This window comes from Microcaecilia unicolor, chromosome 7 (assembly GCF_901765095.1).
Source record: "Microcaecilia unicolor chromosome 7, aMicUni1.1, whole genome shotgun sequence".
Taxonomy (NCBI): domain Eukaryota; kingdom Metazoa; phylum Chordata; class Amphibia; order Gymnophiona; family Siphonopidae; genus Microcaecilia; species Microcaecilia unicolor.
Genome location: NC_044037.1, coordinates 101,446,028 through 101,463,694, shown reverse-complemented (window position 1 = coordinate 101,463,694; position 17,667 = coordinate 101,446,028). Strand labels below are relative to the sequence as shown.

General features: G+C 45.9%; 1 protein-coding gene across 1 annotated transcript in view; it reads right to left on the bottom strand.

Annotated features, from left to right (window-relative positions):
• LOC115474632 (sulfotransferase 1C1-like) overlaps positions 1-17,667 on the bottom strand; it is a 92,857-nt gene that overhangs the window by 52,076 nt on the left and 23,114 nt on the right. Inside the window, exons 2-4 of the mRNA XM_030210204.1 lie at positions 8,809-9,021; positions 8,541-8,669; positions 8,351-8,448 (exon numbers count right to left, since the gene is read on the bottom strand). Coding sequence (XP_030066064.1) covers positions 8,351-8,448; positions 8,541-8,669; positions 8,809-8,992 — 411 coding nt within the window. The 5' untranslated portion in view covers positions 8,993-9,021. The remainder of the gene's footprint in view (positions 1-8,350; positions 8,449-8,540; positions 8,670-8,808; positions 9,022-17,667) is intronic.

The following is a 17,667-nucleotide window of genomic DNA, read 5'->3' as shown; positions in this document are numbered from 1 at the left end:
ACCTGAGAATCCTCAACTGCTTCCATACACGCTTACCAGAAACAGGAGAGTATTTCGCCTTTAGCTATGTCAGCCCCTTGGATGAGCTGCTGGAACCCTTGCGGCCTCCTGACCTCCGTCCTGCCAACGACTGTCCGGAATTCCCCGAGTCTCCTGCACCTGGTAGTTCAACAGATCCCGCCACCACTGCCACCAAAATATGTCAGCAGGTCACCACTTTCAGGCCTTCCTGCAGATATAAACTCGGCTGACCCTGGAAGGGCCCTTCCCTGGACACAGCACTCCCAGAAGCAGACACCAAAAATATGTTTAAAACCGCTTTATTCCATCAGCAAGGCCAAGACATTTCCTCTTCCAGACACAGTCCTTGGTTACAGCACATCACTCCTGGTTCCTTCCCCCTGCCAGCCACAGTTTCTGGATACAGTTTAAATTATTCACTGCTTCCCCAGCATGGCCCGATTCCTGGACACAGTTTTAAATCACTCACTCTTTCACCAGCATGGCAGTGTTCTGAACACAGTTCAAGTCACTCACTGTTTTCCCAGCATGGCACCACTTCTGGACACAGTTCAAATCACTCACTGCTTTCCCAGCTTTCGCGTTCCTGAGGACCTTGGCATACTGTCAGGCTTCTTCCCCGGGAGCACTGGGTTCATGAGTCCTTGGGCCACTACCGTGGAGCGGCAGTGGCAAGCAAGATCACCTTCAAGGTAGAGACGAAACAAGACTGGACCAGAACCCTGGACTGGAGTCCTACACAGGAATACACGGGACTGGAACACACCGGACGGGTGCGCACTGGAGTGGAGCTCGCTGGACTGGAACACACTGGAGTGGACCCACTGGACTGGAATATACAGGAGTGAAGCCCGCTGGACTGGAACCCACTGGAGCGGAACCCACTGGACTGGCTTCACCTACGCTTAGCCACCTTTCCCCGAGGGTTGAGCCCTCAGGTTCGGGCAGCCGGCAGGGCTTACAGGAAAAAACGGAACTGGAACTTGCAAGCAGGAACAGCAGGAATCAGGATACAGAAGTGCCCCCAGGCACCTAGGCGAAAGCAAGGCAGACAGGCAGGGAATGTCCGGGTTCCCGCAGTAGGCAGGTTCAAAGCAAGTCTCAGGGCGGGCGGCTAGCAAAGCAGTAGTCAGGTTCAAAGCAAAGTCTCTGGGCAGGCGGCTAGCAAAGCAGTAGTCAGGTTCAAAGCAAAATCTCTGGGCAGGCGGCTAGCAAAGCAGTAGTCAGGTTCAAAGCAAAGTCTCTGGGCAGGTCATGGAGCAAGACTAAGGCAGCTGCTCCAGTATCAAAGAGTACTGGCAACAGCCAAAACAAGGGCTGAAGCTCCAGAAGCAAAAGAAAACACACACGGGAAAAACCAGAAAGCAAAACACGAGAAGACTAGGAAACTGAACACAAGCTAACAGGAAAGCAATGCCCAAGCTAACCAGTCATATACTAGAAACATACACAGAGCAAACACAGGAGAACTAGTAAAGCTGTACACAGGCTAACAAACAAAGCTGTGCCCAAGCTAACAAGTCATACACCAGAAACATACACAGAGCAAACAATGTAGCAGAGTACAGAGCACTCTACATACCAGGGCCCTTAGACGAAATGCAAAGGCAAGGGCTGCAGTCTCTAAGTGATTAATAAAGCCCTTCAACACCAGAGGCACAGCTGCAGCAATCTCCTTGCCTCCAAACAGAGGCTTGACACACAGAGAAGTCAGCCCACAGGAAGGAACAGCGGGAGCCATCTTGGATACTGGCATAGAGGAGTCGGCAGCCATCTTGGAAGAGGCATAGCCCACACAGGTGAGGTCCAGTAAGGCAATCAGCACACAGAGCCAGAGAGAAACTAAGAAAGAGACAGACACAGAGACAAGCAGAAGCCAGCACAGCCACTGACTCCCAGAAACAGGGTAAGAATGAGGGTGGTCACGGCCACAGACGTGACACCAGCATGGCATGACTTCTGGACACAGTTCAAATCACTCACTGCTTCCCCAGCATGGCATGACTTCTGGACACAGTTCAAATCACTTATTGCTTCCCCAGCATAGCATGACTTCTGGACACAGTTCAAATCACTCACTGCTTCCCCAGGATGGCATGACTTCTGGCCACAGTTCAAGTCACTACCTGTTTCTCCAGCCGGGTCTGACTTCTGGCCACAGCTGAAATAATTCACCGCTTTACAGCAAGGCACCTCTCTCCCCCTTGAGTGGAACAGCTGCTTAACTTTTCCTCCAAGCTTTCCCCAGCCTTGAAGAAGGTTTGTTATGAAGCCTTTCCCTTGTTCCTGAGCTACAGCAGCAATCTCAATGTGCTCACTTCCCCAGTCATCTTGGGCTTGGATCTCCTCTCCGACCTCTTTCTTCCCCTCCCATTCCATGGGCTCTTCTCCCTTTATGGTCCCCAGCTGGTCCTCTCCCTCCTTATTATTCCTCCTCAGCCAATCCCCCTCTTCTCCCTCTGGATCCTGGGACTTGTAGTTCCCTTGCTGCTCTCTTTGCTTGCCCCCAGGGCTTTGCAGCGGTTCTTGGGAACTGTAGTCCTCCCTTCTCCGGCTCTTGGGAAATGTATGCCTCCGTGGGGGCGTGGCTTCCCAGCCCCTAGAATCCTGGGACTTGTAGTTGGAATCCCGGGTATGAAACCTACCCATCTTGCTCCTCTTCCAGATCCCTTCTTCCCTGACCTTCAGGGGTTCCTCACAGTGTGTAAATCACAACTCCAACCCTGAATATGCCTGCTCACAGATTATGTAAATGCACACATCTTCTTAACATTATTTTTACATATTTAAAAAACCCTTTATAAAATTACACCCAGGCTGAGGAGGATAATCTGGGACCATGAATATGCAGTGTGAAAATAATGAAATGATTTTGCCAGTCAAACACAAGAGCTGCAGCAGCAAGGACACAAAGCTAAACTGTGTGGGATGTTCTAGGATGAAGTTTGTATTGTTAGTACTACTACTACTACTACAAATCATTTCTATAGCGCTACCAGTCATACACAGGCACAGCGCTTCACAATTGAACATGAAGAAAAGACAGTCCCTGCTCAAAAGAGCTTACAATCTAAATCAGGACAGACAGACAGGACAATAAGGGATAAGGGTAGGACAGACAGATAGGACACATAGGGAAAAGGGAACTATTGAAGAGAGGAAGACAAGATAAAGGTTACGAGCATGTGACAAGTTAGGAGTTAAAAGCAGCATCAAACAGGTAGGCCTTTAGCCCGGATTTGAAGGCGGCCAGGGATGGAGCTTGACGTAACGGCTCAGGAAGTCTATTCCAGGCATAAGGTGCGGCGAGATAAAAGGAACAGAGTCTGGAGTTAGCAATGGAGGAGAAGGGTGCAATTAGGAGAGATTTGCCTAGTGAACGGAGTTCCTGGGAAGGAGTGTAGGGAGAGATGAGGGTGGAGAGGTAGTGAGGGGCTGCAGAGTGAATGCATTTATGGTCAATAAGAGGAGCTTGAATTGAATACAGAAACGGATAGGGAGCCAGTGAAGTGACTTCAGGAGAGGGCTGATATGGGCAAAGCGACTTTGGTGAAATATTAGTCGTGCAGCAGAATTTTGAATAGATTGGAGAGAGATGGCTGAGTGGAAGACCTGTGAGAAGCAAATTGCAGTAGTCTAAGCGAGAGGTGATGAGAGTGTGGATGAGGGTTCTGGTAGCGTGCTCAGAAAGGAAAGGGCGAATTTTGGCGATATTATACAGGAAGAAATGACAGGTTTTAGCAATTTGTTGAATATGTGCAGAGAAGGAGAGGGAGGAGTCAAAGATGACCCCAAGGTTATGAGCAGATGAGACAGGAAGAATGAGCGTGTTGTTGTCAGAAATAGAGAGTAGGGGAAGGGGAGAGGTTGGTTTAGGTGGGAAGATAAGGAGCTCCGTTTTGGACATATTGAGCTTCAGGTGGTGGTGAGACATCCAGGCAGCAATGTCAGACAGGCAGGCAGATACCTTGGCCTGGATTTCTACCGAGATTTCTGTTGTGGAAAGGTAGATCTGGGAGTCATCAGTGTAAAGGTGATAATGAAAACCATGGGCTGAGATCAGAGCACCAAGGGAGGAAGTATAGATGGAGAAAAGGAGAGGTCCTAGGATGGAACCTTGAGGTACACCCACTGACAGTGGGATAGAGGAAGAGGAGGATCCACCCGAGTATACACTAAAAGTACACTGTGAGAGATAAGAAGATAACCAGGAAAGAGCAGAGTTCTGAAATCCAAGTGAAGATAGCGTGCCAAGGAGTAGGCTGTGATCAACAGTGTCAAAAGCAGCAGAAAGATCGAGAAGGATGAGAATTGAATAGAGCCCTTTTTGATTTAGCCAGGAATAGATCATTGGAGACTTTAGCAAGTGCTGCTTCAGTTGAATGAAGAGGGCGAAAGCCAGATTGGAGTGGATCAAGAATAGCTTGAGAAGAAAGAAAGTCAAGGGAGCAACAGTGGACTGCACGTTCTAATATATTGGATAAGAAAGGGAGGAGGGAGATGTGGCGATAGTTGGAAGGAGAGGTAGGATCTAGAGAAGGTTTTTTGAGTAGAAGGGTGAATACGACATGTTTGAAGGCATCAGGGAGAGTCGCAGTGGAAAGTGATAGATTGAGGATGTGACAGCAGGAGAGATAGTGTTGAGGAGATGAGTGGAGCAGGTGGTTAGTTTTGAGGATGAAAGAAGAAGTAAAGTTACTTCTTCAGTGATTTCGGAAAAGGAAGAGAAGGAAGCAGGGGTAAAAGGGTTGAGAGAGTGGACTAAGGGAAGAAGGGGTGGAGGAGGAGAGCTGGTGAATTCAAGTTTAATCTTGTGAACCTTATCGTGAAAGTAATCAGCCAGAGTCTGGGGAGAAAGTGAAAGGGGGAGTTGGAGGAGAAGGCACTTTGAGGAGAGAGTTTAGCGTGGCAAAGAGACGTCGAGGGTTCGAACCATTAGCCAATTGGATATAATAGTCCTGTTTGGCAAGTTGGAGAGCAGATTGGAAGGAGGTCAGCAAGAATTTGAAGTATATGAAGTCAGCATGGGCACGAGATTTAAGCCAAAGGCGTTCAGCAGAGCGGGCACAAGAGCGTAGGTAGTGGATAGTAGGGGTCAGCCAGGGCTGGGATTTGGTATGTTTAACGGTACGAGACATGGGAGGAGCGAGAATGTCCAGAGCAGATGACAGAATAGCATTATAGGAAGAGACAGCCTCATTGACGGACTTGGTTGATATAGCAGTAGAGAAAAGATATGAGATACTGGAGGACAGGGTAGAAGGGTTAATAGCCTGTAGATTCCTAAATGTGTTGATTAGAATAGGACGAGACTGGGGAGGAGGGTGTTTAAGTGTGAAAGTTAGAAGATGATGGTCAGATAGGGGAAGAGTTGAGGCAAGGAAATTGGAGGGTGAGCAGTTGGAGAAGAGTACAAGATCAAGACAGTGGCCATTCTGGTGAGTAGTGGCGGTGGAGCACAGTTGAAGATTGAAGGAGGATGTTAAGGCAAGAAATTGAGAAGCATAAGAGTCAGAGGGGTCATTAGCATGAAAGTTAAAATCTCCAAGAATGAGGGAAGGAGATGAAGGTTCAAGAAAGAAGGAGAGCCAGGCATCAAAGTCAGTGAGAAAGGAAGAGGGGGATTTAGCGGGGGGTCGATAAATGACTGCTACCCAGAGAGGTAGAGGAGTGAATAGACGGATCGAGTGGACTTCAAAGGAAGAAAAGCAGTGAGACTGAGGTGGAAGAATGGGTTGAAATTTACAGGAGGGTGAGAGTAGAAGCCTGACCCCGCCTCTGCGGCCAACCGAGTGAGGAGTATGGGAGAAGAGATAGCCTCCATGACATAGGGCCGCAACTGAAGCAGATGAAGGGTTCAAAAGATAAAGAGGTCATGGATGTAGGAAAGTTTGTTGCAGACAGAGCGGGCGTTCCAAAGAGCACAAGAGAAGGGCAGAGAAGAAGGGGGGTGGAGAGGATTAGAAATAAGATTGGAGGTATCACGGTGAGGCCTACACGAATAGGATGAGGGTTGATGTGGGGGACCAGGATTGGGATTAATGTCACCAGCGGAGAGCAGGAGAAGGAGTAGAAGAGGACACAGGAGAGTAGGAGAGGTAAAAAGGTGAGGGGTGAATGGAAGGAAGGAAGTGTTGAAGGTTGAGAGATGGTGAAGAGAGGGATAGAGAGATGATGAATACAGGGGGAAGACAATCCAACTTAGTTTCGAAAGTGATCGCCAGCCATTTCCCGACATAAATCGGGAGATGGCCGGTGATTTCGGAAAAGCGGTGAAATTGGTATAATGGAAAGCTGCTTTTTTTGACAGCATCGCCGCTTTCCCGTCGCTTCGTCGGCGAAAGTTCAAGGGGGCGTGTCGGTAAATTAGCGGAGGCGGGACATGGGCGGGCATGGGCATGGCTACCAGATGGCCGGTTTTCGCCGATAATAAAAAAAAAAAAGCGGCGTTAGGCAGTATTTCGCCAGCTTTACTTGGTCCTTTTATTTTCACGACCAAGCCTCAAAAAGGTGCCCCAACTGACCAGATGACCACTGGAGGGAATGGGGGATGACCTCCCCATACTCCCCCAGTGGTCACCAACCCCCTTCCAAACTAAAAAAAATAAAACTAAAAACCTTTTTTGCCAGCCTGTATGCCAGCCTCAAATGCCGTACCCACCTCCATGACAGCAGAATGTGTTGTATCCTCCGACAGACTTTCCCTGGTTGCAATGTGGCTCTCGGGTGAGTGTGACACCTTTTCTGTTAGGTACCCTGCAGAGTCACATTACCAATGCATTGTGTTGGGTGTAGGGTACTGGGCTCTACTCCCATGGTGCTTTTCCCCCCTGCCAACCAGGTCAGAGTGTGCCCTGTTTTGTTTCCTGTTGTAGTCCATGCGGTAGTGGCCATTTTTGTAAGCCAGTTTTAGTTCCCTTTCCTGTGTTACCCACGTTAGAGAACGTAGTTCTTACCTTGAATGGTGCTGAAAGAGGGCATTGTACACCATTGTGCCAGCTCTGACCTACTGCTAATCTTAGTACCAGGGGACTCTTTGCCAGTGGGGCACAACCTCTGATCTGCAGTTAACTGTGAGTAAACGTGCTTATTTCAAGAAAGGACTTTTTCAGAGAGATTAGTCTTCAGGTGTGAACTGGTGTGCCAAAGTTATACAGCAGCAATAAGTCCTACAGGCTGTATGCAGGTCCCTGGAGCAATTTTAGTGGGTGTAGTACATTTGTGGGTAGTGGGTTTGGGGGGGGGGGGGTTGGGGGGCTCAGCTCCCAAAGTAAGGGAGCTATGCACGAGTGAACTTTTCTGAAGTCCACCACAGTGACCCCTAGGGTGGCTGGTTGGTGTCCTGGCATGTCAGGGGGGCCAGTGCACTAAAAATGCTGGCTCCTCCCATGGCCAAATGCCTTGAATTTGGCCGGGGTTTGAGTTGGCCGACATAACTTTCCATTATCGCTAAAAAACAAAGCCGGCCATCTCAAACCCCGGCCAAATCCAAGGCATTTGGCTGGCCACAACCATATTGTCGAAACAAAAGATGGCCGGCCATCTTTTTTGAAAATACGGGTCTGGCCAGCTGTTTGCGGCGCCGCCAAAATACATCACCGGCGCCGTTCGATTATGCCCCTCAATGTGTTCCTGCGGTGGGAAGTGGTTTCATAAGGAGAAACAGATTGGGAAGGGATAGTGCCAAGAAGAGCAGGTGTACTGGAGCCACAAGAATAATAAATTTTGGTACAGAAATGGTCAGAATAAGCTGAAGGGGGTGGAGGTTCAGATAGGCTCAGAGCAATTAGGAGGGGGATGGTAAAGGAATTAAAGGTAATAGCCAATAATACATGATAATAAAATTCAGGGTAATGCAGCGAGCAGCAATAGAAGCAGTAAGAGAGAGTGACCAGAAGAAGTCAGTAGTAATACAAGATAAATACAAGTCAATAATACAAGATAAATATAAGATAAGTACAGAATAGGGTAATACAATATGCAGTAGTAGAAGCAGTAGTAGAGAGTACACACCACTTCTAAATTTTTGTGAAATTGGGGTAGAAATGAGGGGTGAGTTGTGTGTGTGGGGGGGGGGGGGGGGAGGGTACTACTAGTGTTGGGTACTTTTTATGGATTTTGTGATTTTATGAGGGTGGTTTATGGGGGGCAGTTTTGTTTTTTATTTTATGATTTTATATTGTAAATCACTTCAGGACCTTGGATAGAGGCAATTTAATAAACAGAATTAAATAATAAATAGATTAAGTTCATGTGAGGGAGGGGGACTTAGCAGATGAAGGGTGTCTGAAAGTCTAGAGGAGAGAGGTAGAGGAGGGAAGAGGTTTACCTTACAGTTCAGCTTCCAGAAAGACTTGGGCACCAACTGAAATGGGAGGTGTGTTTTAATAGTGCGAGGAGATGGGGTCTTCTGAAGGATATTCACACCTGAAGAGAACAATGAGAGGTCTATGATTCCATAATATTGTACCATAGGATAATCATAAATGCTTTGGAACAAGTAACACAAGGTAAGTCACCTGACGGGAAGGGTTTTGGACTGCAAATTTCCAAAAATGGTATCCGATTGTGGATGGGAGCCCGGCGAGCCTTTAATACATCCCCTCCATTATTAATGAGGTCCACGATCTCTTGTATCCATGTGGTGCCTAAAGACATGCAAAAATATGTGTAAGTTGCTGTCACTGAAAAAATAAGGGTGATGTGTGAATGTGTCAGTGTGTGTCTTTTTAAATGTCCCTTTGACTTTCTACTCAGAAATTTTCCCCAGTCTCTGGAGTTTCCTACCAGCTTTGGGGTAAGCGGCTATGAGCAAATCATCTGTCCGGGCTTGAAATTCCTCTATCCGCTGCCAGTTCTGGGCTATAGGTTTCATGAGTGGGACCCCATGTACCATTCTTAGGGGAAAACGCTTGAAGACACCTTGTAGCACAAATGTCAGGATTTCATTGTTATTCTTTTCCTCAGCCATCTCTGCACCAGGGGTGGGTAGTCAAAGATCTATGACAAAAGGAAAGAGTCTTCAGGATCAACATGGAGGAAACTAGGATGAAGAGCTAAGAGGTAAGCCAATGAAATTACAAGTATTTATGCAGGCCATGTGACCAATAGCACTTAGCTGGTTAAGATAGCCAGTTATATCTGCTGAATATTAACTCTTAGTGGCTAGCCGCTAAGGAGGAGATTCTATATATGGCAGCTTAAAAACTGACACTGAAATCAGTGCTAAGTGAGGCTTGAGTGTTCTTTGTCATGATTCGAGATTTATGTTCCGTAAGGCGCACCTTCACAGGACGAGTGCTTCTCCCAACGTATATCAGTTTGCAAGGACATTGTATTATATAAATCACATTCTTGGTGTCACAGTTGGTATAATCTCTTGCTTTCAATTTTTTCCCTTTGTTTGGCACTTCCCAATCAGCTCCTACTATTGCTGACTTGCATCATTGGCATCTCCCACACACATGCTGTGATCTCCCTGAGTCCTTTGTATATATGGTTTATGAAACTTACTGGGGGTTAGCCACTCTCCCACAGTTTTCCCTCTATTATATGCTATTATAGGAAACTCTTCAAAACCTGGGTAAAGTTGGATCATGTGCCAATGTGTCCTGATTATTTGTACCAATTTTTTACTAATTTCAGTATAAGGGAGCACACATGTTAATCTGTTGTGGTCCTCTTCAATGGATTCCAGCACCCCCGCCCCCCCCCCCAAAAAAAAAACCCAAAACAAAACACTACAACACCAGACTAATACGAGCCTTTAATAACACGGCCAACCCCCCCACCTCCCACCCAACAACGCTGACCCCCCTCACAGCCCCCTCCCACACCCTCTCGCCCCAAACATCCAAGTCCACCCAACCCTCTCTCACTTACACACACACACACTCTCTCTCTCTCTCTCTCTCTCTCTCAAACACACACAATATATATCTCTGTGACACACGTGATCTTTCACTCTCACACAAACACACTCAACCACCGCCCCCCCAACCCCCCCCCCCCCCCCCCCCCCGCAGAAAAACACTCACACACACATACACTGATACGGAACATGGAGAGATGCACACTCACACTGTCTGTCACTCTATATCACCCCTGCAACAATAACCACCCTCAAAGCCACACACCCCCCACTTCCTCCCACTTTAGCAGCATGGCCCATCCTCCAACCCCCACCCCCTCCCTCCCCACCCCACTTAAACCAAAATTAAAAAAAAAACAAAAACAAAACTACACCACCACACTAATACGAGCCAGCAACAACACGTTGAAAACCCACCCACTCCCCCCACCAACGCTGACCCACCTCCAAGCCCACAGCCACACGTTCTTAGTTCACCAGCCCTGCACCCTCCCTGTCATTGTGAGACACACAAACAATATCACAAAAACAAAGACACTCGCAAACAACCTCCCAGTCCGCCCCACCGTCTATCACGTTCACACACACACACAAATTCTGTGACACAAAAACAGTGATGCAGGCACACAGATCGCCACACACACCCCCTCCCCAACCAATTCAAACCCCCCAAACTAACAAGATTCCTGTACCTCCAAGAAACACAGTACAACCCAACAGCCAACCCCTTAAAATTCACCAGACAACCCCCTTCCTCTAATATTGTTACCCCTCCAAATTCACAAGACAACCCCCTTCCTCTAACATTGTTACACACGCACGCAATAAACACCACACACACACATACACACTGACATTCGCCCCCACACTCCAACTTTGCCCCACCGTCTATCACTAACACACACACACGCTCAATCTATCTCTGTGACACACATGATATTTCTCTCTCACAGACACACTCACAGCCACCCCCCCCCCAAACCCACAAAAAACCCACTCACACACACATACAATGAAGCGGAAATTGGAGAGATTCGCTGGGTGGCTGGAGGGGGGGCAAGGGAAAAAGGAGAATCGCTGGGTGGCTGGAGCAGGGACAGGGGACACAGGAGAATTGCTGGGTGGCTGGAGGGGGGCAGGGGAGATAGGACAATCGCTGGGTGGCTGGAGGGGGGCAGGGGAGAGAGGAGACTCGCTGGGTGGCTGGTGGGGGAGCACGGGACAGAGGAGACTTGCTGGGTGGCTGGAGGGGGCAAGGGAAAAAGTAGAATCGCTGGGTGGCTGGAGGGTAAGCAGGGGAGAGAGGAGAATCAATGGGTGGCTGGAGGGGAGACAGAGGAGACACAATCGCACCCAGCAGTCTCACTCTCTCTCTGTCACACACACACACTCGCACATTCACTCTCTCTCTCTCACACGCAGTCAATCTCACACATACTCTCTCAAGCATACACACTCCAAGGAAAACCTTGCTAGCGCCCGTTTCATTTGTGTCAGAAACGGGCCTGTTTTACTAGTAGCTTTATAAAACAGAAAATAATGAGATTGCATATGACTTGTAGATGCAGTTGGCCATAGGGTATATTTAAAGAAAGTAGACCAATCAGTATGCTCACATTTCTTGCCTGATGATGACCAAATGTCCAAATTGATCCAATAGAGTGAGAGAGTGCATATTTTTTGAGCGTAGAGCTTTATAAAATAAGGAAGTTGTATGTCCCGTGAGTGAATCATGTCTGAAATAATTGAAGTAATTCAGAGCAATGCGGCCAGTCTTGGAAAGATTTATACTCAGACGTTAAGCTATGTTGTAGTTGATGCTATTTGAAAAATTCAGTGCCAGGGAGATTAAAGATTTCTCTAAGTTGTGAAAAGGATAATAATTTGTTTTCATAAAATTGATGATGTAGGTGAGTAATGCCTTTAGATATCCAGGAGGTCCAAGAAATAGGACGTTTAACAATTTTTGAGAGTTATACCATATAGGGGCATCAAAAAAATGCCACCTATTTTTCGATATCGAGTTATCTAACATTTGGATGGCATGTAAGGTTGAGAGAATAGAATCAGGCAAATGTGGATTAAACAAAGAAGAGTAAGGTAAGTAGTGTAAAGGAATGGGAAGGGAGAGATAAGTTTCAACTAGTAGCTATGTCAGGCATTCCAATGAGTCCACAGAACAATTGAGCCAAAATGTGCTATATCTTAGGATAGCAGCAATATGATATAAATAAAAATCTGGAAAACCAAATCTCCCTTCACATCGAGCAGCTTTTAATGTTTTCATAGCTATACGTGCCAGCTTATTATTCCATAAATATTTGGAAATCCTGCTCTCTAATTTTTTTATAGAAAGGGATAGGAGCCAATTTAGGTAACATGCCTAAATAGTAATTAACAACAGGTAAAATAGACATTTTAATAGCTTCCATACATCCCCACCATGATAGGTTTGTAAGAGACCAAGTATTATTTATTTATTTGCTTGTTTGTTTCTTTGTTGCATTTGTATCCCACATTTTCCCACCTATTTGCAGACTCAATGTGGCTTACAATATTACATCATGACATGCGCCATTCAAGAGTAGATACACAATTGGTTACATACAGAAAAAAAAGTGTAACATAATGGAATAGTCAATTCAGTAAGTTAGAAAACAGCCAGACTATGAAGTAAGTAGTGATGCATTGGAATATTAAAGATTTTGTCTACTTTTGACAATATAGCCTCAAGATTTATGCTCATGAGGTGCTTGTGATCCTTGTGAAACAATAAACCTAAATATTTTACTTGTCTTGGAAACCATTTTAGATCACAATTACCTATATCATACATGGTGGTGAAATCATTGAGAGGCATAACCTCAGATTTGTCCCAGTTTATACGATAACCTGCAAACGAAGAAAACTGAGACACAAATTTGTAATAATTTTGATATGGAAATGGACAGTTGAGAGAGAAAAATAAGTAAAACATCAGCATAGGCTAATGTTTTAAAATGTTTATTACCAATAAAAAGACCATGGATATCATTGGAGGATTTAATAGTAATAAGCAAGGGTTCTAAGGCAGGTTAAAAAGGAGAGGGGAGAGTGGACATCCTTGTCTAATACCTCTATATAAATGAATGGGTTGAGCCACAGAATCATTAATTTTAAGTCTAGAACGTGGATGGGTATATAATAATTTGACCCAGTTATAAAAGATTTCAGGACATCCAAACTGTTTGAGGGAGTTAAATAGATGAGGCCATTCTACCATATTGAAAGCCTTTTCGGTATCCAATGCTATAGCAACCAATGGTTGATCTGATCGATAAGCAAGATTAATAAGCAAGTGAAAAGTTCTAGCATTATCACCAATGTAACATCCTTTCATGAAACCAACCTGGTCAGGAGAGATGAGGTGACTTAAATGGTTTTCTAATCTACTGGCTAATATCTTTGCCCAAATCTTACAATCTAGATTCAAGAGAGATATCGGTCTGTAGTTGGAAACTTTAGAGCTATCCCTATCAGGTTTAGTGAGAACAGAGATATGGGCCTCAGCAAAATTCCCCTGGCCAGTAGGGGGTTCCTATAGATAAGTATATAGTTCATACAACCATCATGGTGATAAGACAGCATAACATGTTTTATAAAATTCAGCTGGATACCCATCTGGGCCAGGGGCTTTGTGAGAAGACAATGATTTAATTGCAGTTTATATTTTACATAGTAACATAGTAGATGACGGCAGAAAAAGACCTGCACGGTCCATCCAGTCTGCCCAACAAGATAAACTCATATGTGCTACTTTTTATTTGTACCTGTCCTCTTCAGGGCACAGACCGTATAAGTCTGCCCAGCACTATCCCCGCCTCCCAACTACCAGTCCCGCCTCCCACCACCAGTTCTGGCACAGACCGTATAAGTCTGCCCAGCACTATCCCCGCCTCCCAACCACTAGCCCCACCTCCCAACCACTGGCTCTGCCACCTAAACTCAGCTAAGCTCCCAAGGATACATTCCTTCTGAACAGGATTCCTTTATGTTTATCCCACGCATGTTTGAATTCTGTTACCGTTTTCATCTCCACCACCTCCCGCGGGAGGGCATTCCAAGTATCCACCACTCTCTCCGTAATAGGTAATGGAACTTCTAGAAGTTTTTTTATTTGAGATTCTGATAATACTGGGTGGGAGAGAGAGGGCAGAAAAATATCTTGATCTATTGAAGTATTGGATAAGTTGGAATTATATATAACTAGTAAAAAAGGCCCGTTTCTCACACAAATGAAACGGGTGCTAGCAAGGTTTTCCTGAGAGTGTGTTTGCTTGAGAGAGTGTGTGTGAGAGTGACTGTTTTAGAGAGAGAGAGAGTGAATGGGCGAGTGTGTGTGTGTGTGTTTGACAGAGAGAGAGTGTGTCTTTTAGACAGAGTGTGTGCGAGTGCGTATGTGAGACACAGTGACTGTGAGAGAGAGTGTGTTTCACACAGATACGCTGTGTGTGAGAGAGATTGTGTGTGAGAGAGAGTGAGAGAGTATGTGTGCATTACACAGACTCTCTGTGAGTCCAATTCAAGGTGTGTTTCGGAGTGTGTATGTTTGAGAGAGTGTGTGTGCGAGAGTCAGAGTGAATGTGCGAGTGTGTGTGTGTGGTGTGTGACAGAGTGAGTCTGTCTGTGTGAGAATGAGAGTGTGTGTGTGAGAAAGTGTGAGTGTGCGGCAGGGCCCCCCCCCCCCCCCATCCGTCTCTCGGCCTCTGATTCCCTCCCCCCTGTCTTCCCTCCCCATTTTTCTTTCCCTCCCCCCTTGCAGCTTCTGGGTCGTGGCCCCCCTGGCTCCGCCTTTCAGTGTCATGGCCCCCCCGTTCCCTCCCATGACCCTCTTATGCCAGAGAATATAAATAAATAAGTTACAGAAGGGAATACATAAGTCGCTTCTGTTTGATTGTTTTAAAAGATTTATAACTCACACAATCCACAATGTTCAAGGCAACTTTCAAATAAATATACATATTTAAAAACAATCACAAAATAAACTTAAATTAAAATCATTTCCACATCTCCAGATGAACATTGACCATCCTAATTCTTTGATTAGAAGTTTTCATTACCATACTTCTAAATCAAAATCTATTCGATTGTACAACCATTTTTAGAAAAACTTAATCTCCTAATGCATTTTGAAATAGTAAGGTTTTTAGCTCCCACTTATAATGATGTGCTGACGCTATTTTTTATATTCAGTGGCAAAGTATTCCATAGTTTCATCCCCCCCAAACCTTTCAATTAATAATTTTTAACCAAGGCACATTTAAAGATTCTCGGTCCGCCTCCTTCGTTCCTTCCCTGAGGTAGGCGGTAGGGGAATTCCTCCTTCCCTCCGCCTGTGGTAGCGGCAGCAACCACCGTCGACTCTCGGGAAGCGCCCGAGGGAGGGTACGCAAGGTTCACCTCCGAAATTGGAGGCGCTGCTTCCGAGTGGGTGGAGGGTTGGTTTGTTGACATCATCCTGGAGTGGTGACGGCGTGTACCTGTTCTGGGAGCTGAGGGGGAGGAGCGCGTGCGCAGTTGCAGTCGTTCTGTTGATCCCGTGTGTGAAAGTGGTAGCGGGGAACTGTTCTTGTTTCATTTGGGGGGGGGTGAGCGGCGGCGACCTCTTTGGGGGGAGGGTGGAGCAGTGGGTTTTGCGACTCTGGTGGGGGTTGCTGTGCCTGGTCCACTTCAAGTCGCCGCGAGCCTACGTCTTGGAGGGGGGGTGGGGGTCAGCGTTGGCTCGGGGTGGGGTGAGATGAGAGTTAGTGCAGCGTGGCATTGAAGAAGTTGGCAGTGTCCTTTGTTGAGTTGTTTTGTTTCGTGCTTGGTCCTTTTAGCGTTGCTTTGATGTCGTGTAGCTACTGTGTGCTGCTGGTTTTCATTGGTTGAGTGTTATTTGTCCGCCCTCTACATCATGACATTTGACGCAGGGGGCGGGGCAAACACTCATGTGTGAATTTCGGGTTTCACCACCATGCTTTTAGAACGTTGGGAGTTGTTGGAGGCTTCAGAACGTTGGAGGTGCGTTTTATATAGAGAGATGTTTGGTAAAATGTTGCAAACTCTTTAATAATATCATCATCAGTGAAGGAACAGCCATCAGTTCAATCACCAGCAAGATGTATGTTTGGGTAAGCATAAACTGATTTTTATGGAAATGAAAGCATGGTCCAAAATTAAAATGGGTGAAATCAGAGGAAGTAGCAAGTAGGGATTTAGATATGAGGAAGTAGTCAATCCTTGAATATAATTGGTGCGGTGATGAGAAAAAGGTGAAGTCCTTTTGTGTAGGATTGAAAGCATGCTATGAGTCACAGAGTCCAAAGACTTTAATTAGAGATTGTAGCTGATGCCACACTTTGGAAGGATGATATATGCAAGTAGATTTACAATCTAGGATATAGTCTAGAGGCATATTAAAGTCAGCTCCTAAAATGAATTGAGTACCCTCACATTCCGTCAGAATATCCTGAACAGATTGTAGAAAAGAATCAGTATTTGGAGCACACACGCAAGTTTGATATTACAGAAGTTAATGAGTGTGAAAATCCATCTCCCATCAGCGTCCATAACTAGTTGAATGATATTAGCATTAAGGGAGTTTTTAATAAAAATGGATACTCCTCTTTTCTTGGAGATGGCAGGAGAGAAAATATGTTGAGTCGCCCAGCTGAAAGAAGTTTTCTTACAAGCTTCACAATTTAAGTGTGTTTCTTGTACAAAAAGGATATCAATTTGTTTTCTAAAGGCATACAAATTGGGCAGTCGGCACACACTCAGACGTACTCCTTTTATATTAAATACCAATACAATATTCTGATTTCAACAAGAAGTGGAATTTATTTTGGCTACAGTCAGGACTTCAAACATTATATTTGAAAACATAATACATACAATATTACTTCACTTGCTATATTTTAACATTTAGCTCTTGCCTAGGTACACAGCCTTTTAACAACTGCTACCTGTTATTACCTCACAGGTGTGCCATCCAAGCATCCTATCAGGCTCATTTTCGAAAGAGAAGGGCGTCCAAAAGGTGACACAAAAGGCACATGGGCATCCCCGTGAAAGAAGGTCGCCCAAATCCAATAATCGAAACAGGGCTGTAAGGACGTCCTCCGCGCGAGGACGCCCATCTATGGTCATCCCCACAGGGGGCGTGTTAGGGGCAGCGTTATGATTTGGGCACCCCCAGTGTATAACGGCTAGCGAAATGGTTTCGCATGGGTGGGAACATGGGCGTCCTTAGTTAGACCTGAAATAAAAGCGACCAGGGTAAGGAGGAAGTCGTCTTTAGACCCATTAGCGATTTTGTGCAGTTGGAGAGTGGCAAGAGCATTGTTGGGAGAGAAAGCTGAATCGTTGTTTGGAGAGAAAGCTGAGAGTTTGAGTACCTGTTACTTTTGTCTGTGTGCCATAGTTGGAACGCTTTTACCCTCACCTGCCTCATTTGTGTTTTACCTTTTCAGCTTTCCATACCCCTTCTAGCCCCCAAACCCAGACACTACTACTACTACTACTACTTAACATTTCTAGAGCGCTACTAGGGTTACGCAGCGCTGTACAAAATAAACAAAGAAGGACGGTCCCTGCTCAGAGGAGCTTACAATCTAAAGAACGAAATGTCAAGTTGGGCAGTCTAGATTTCCTGGGTAGAGGTGTAGAGGTTAGGTGCCGAAGGCGACGTTGAAGAGGTGGGCTTTAAGCAGAGATTTGAAGATGGGCAGGGAGGGGGCCTGGCGTATGGCCTC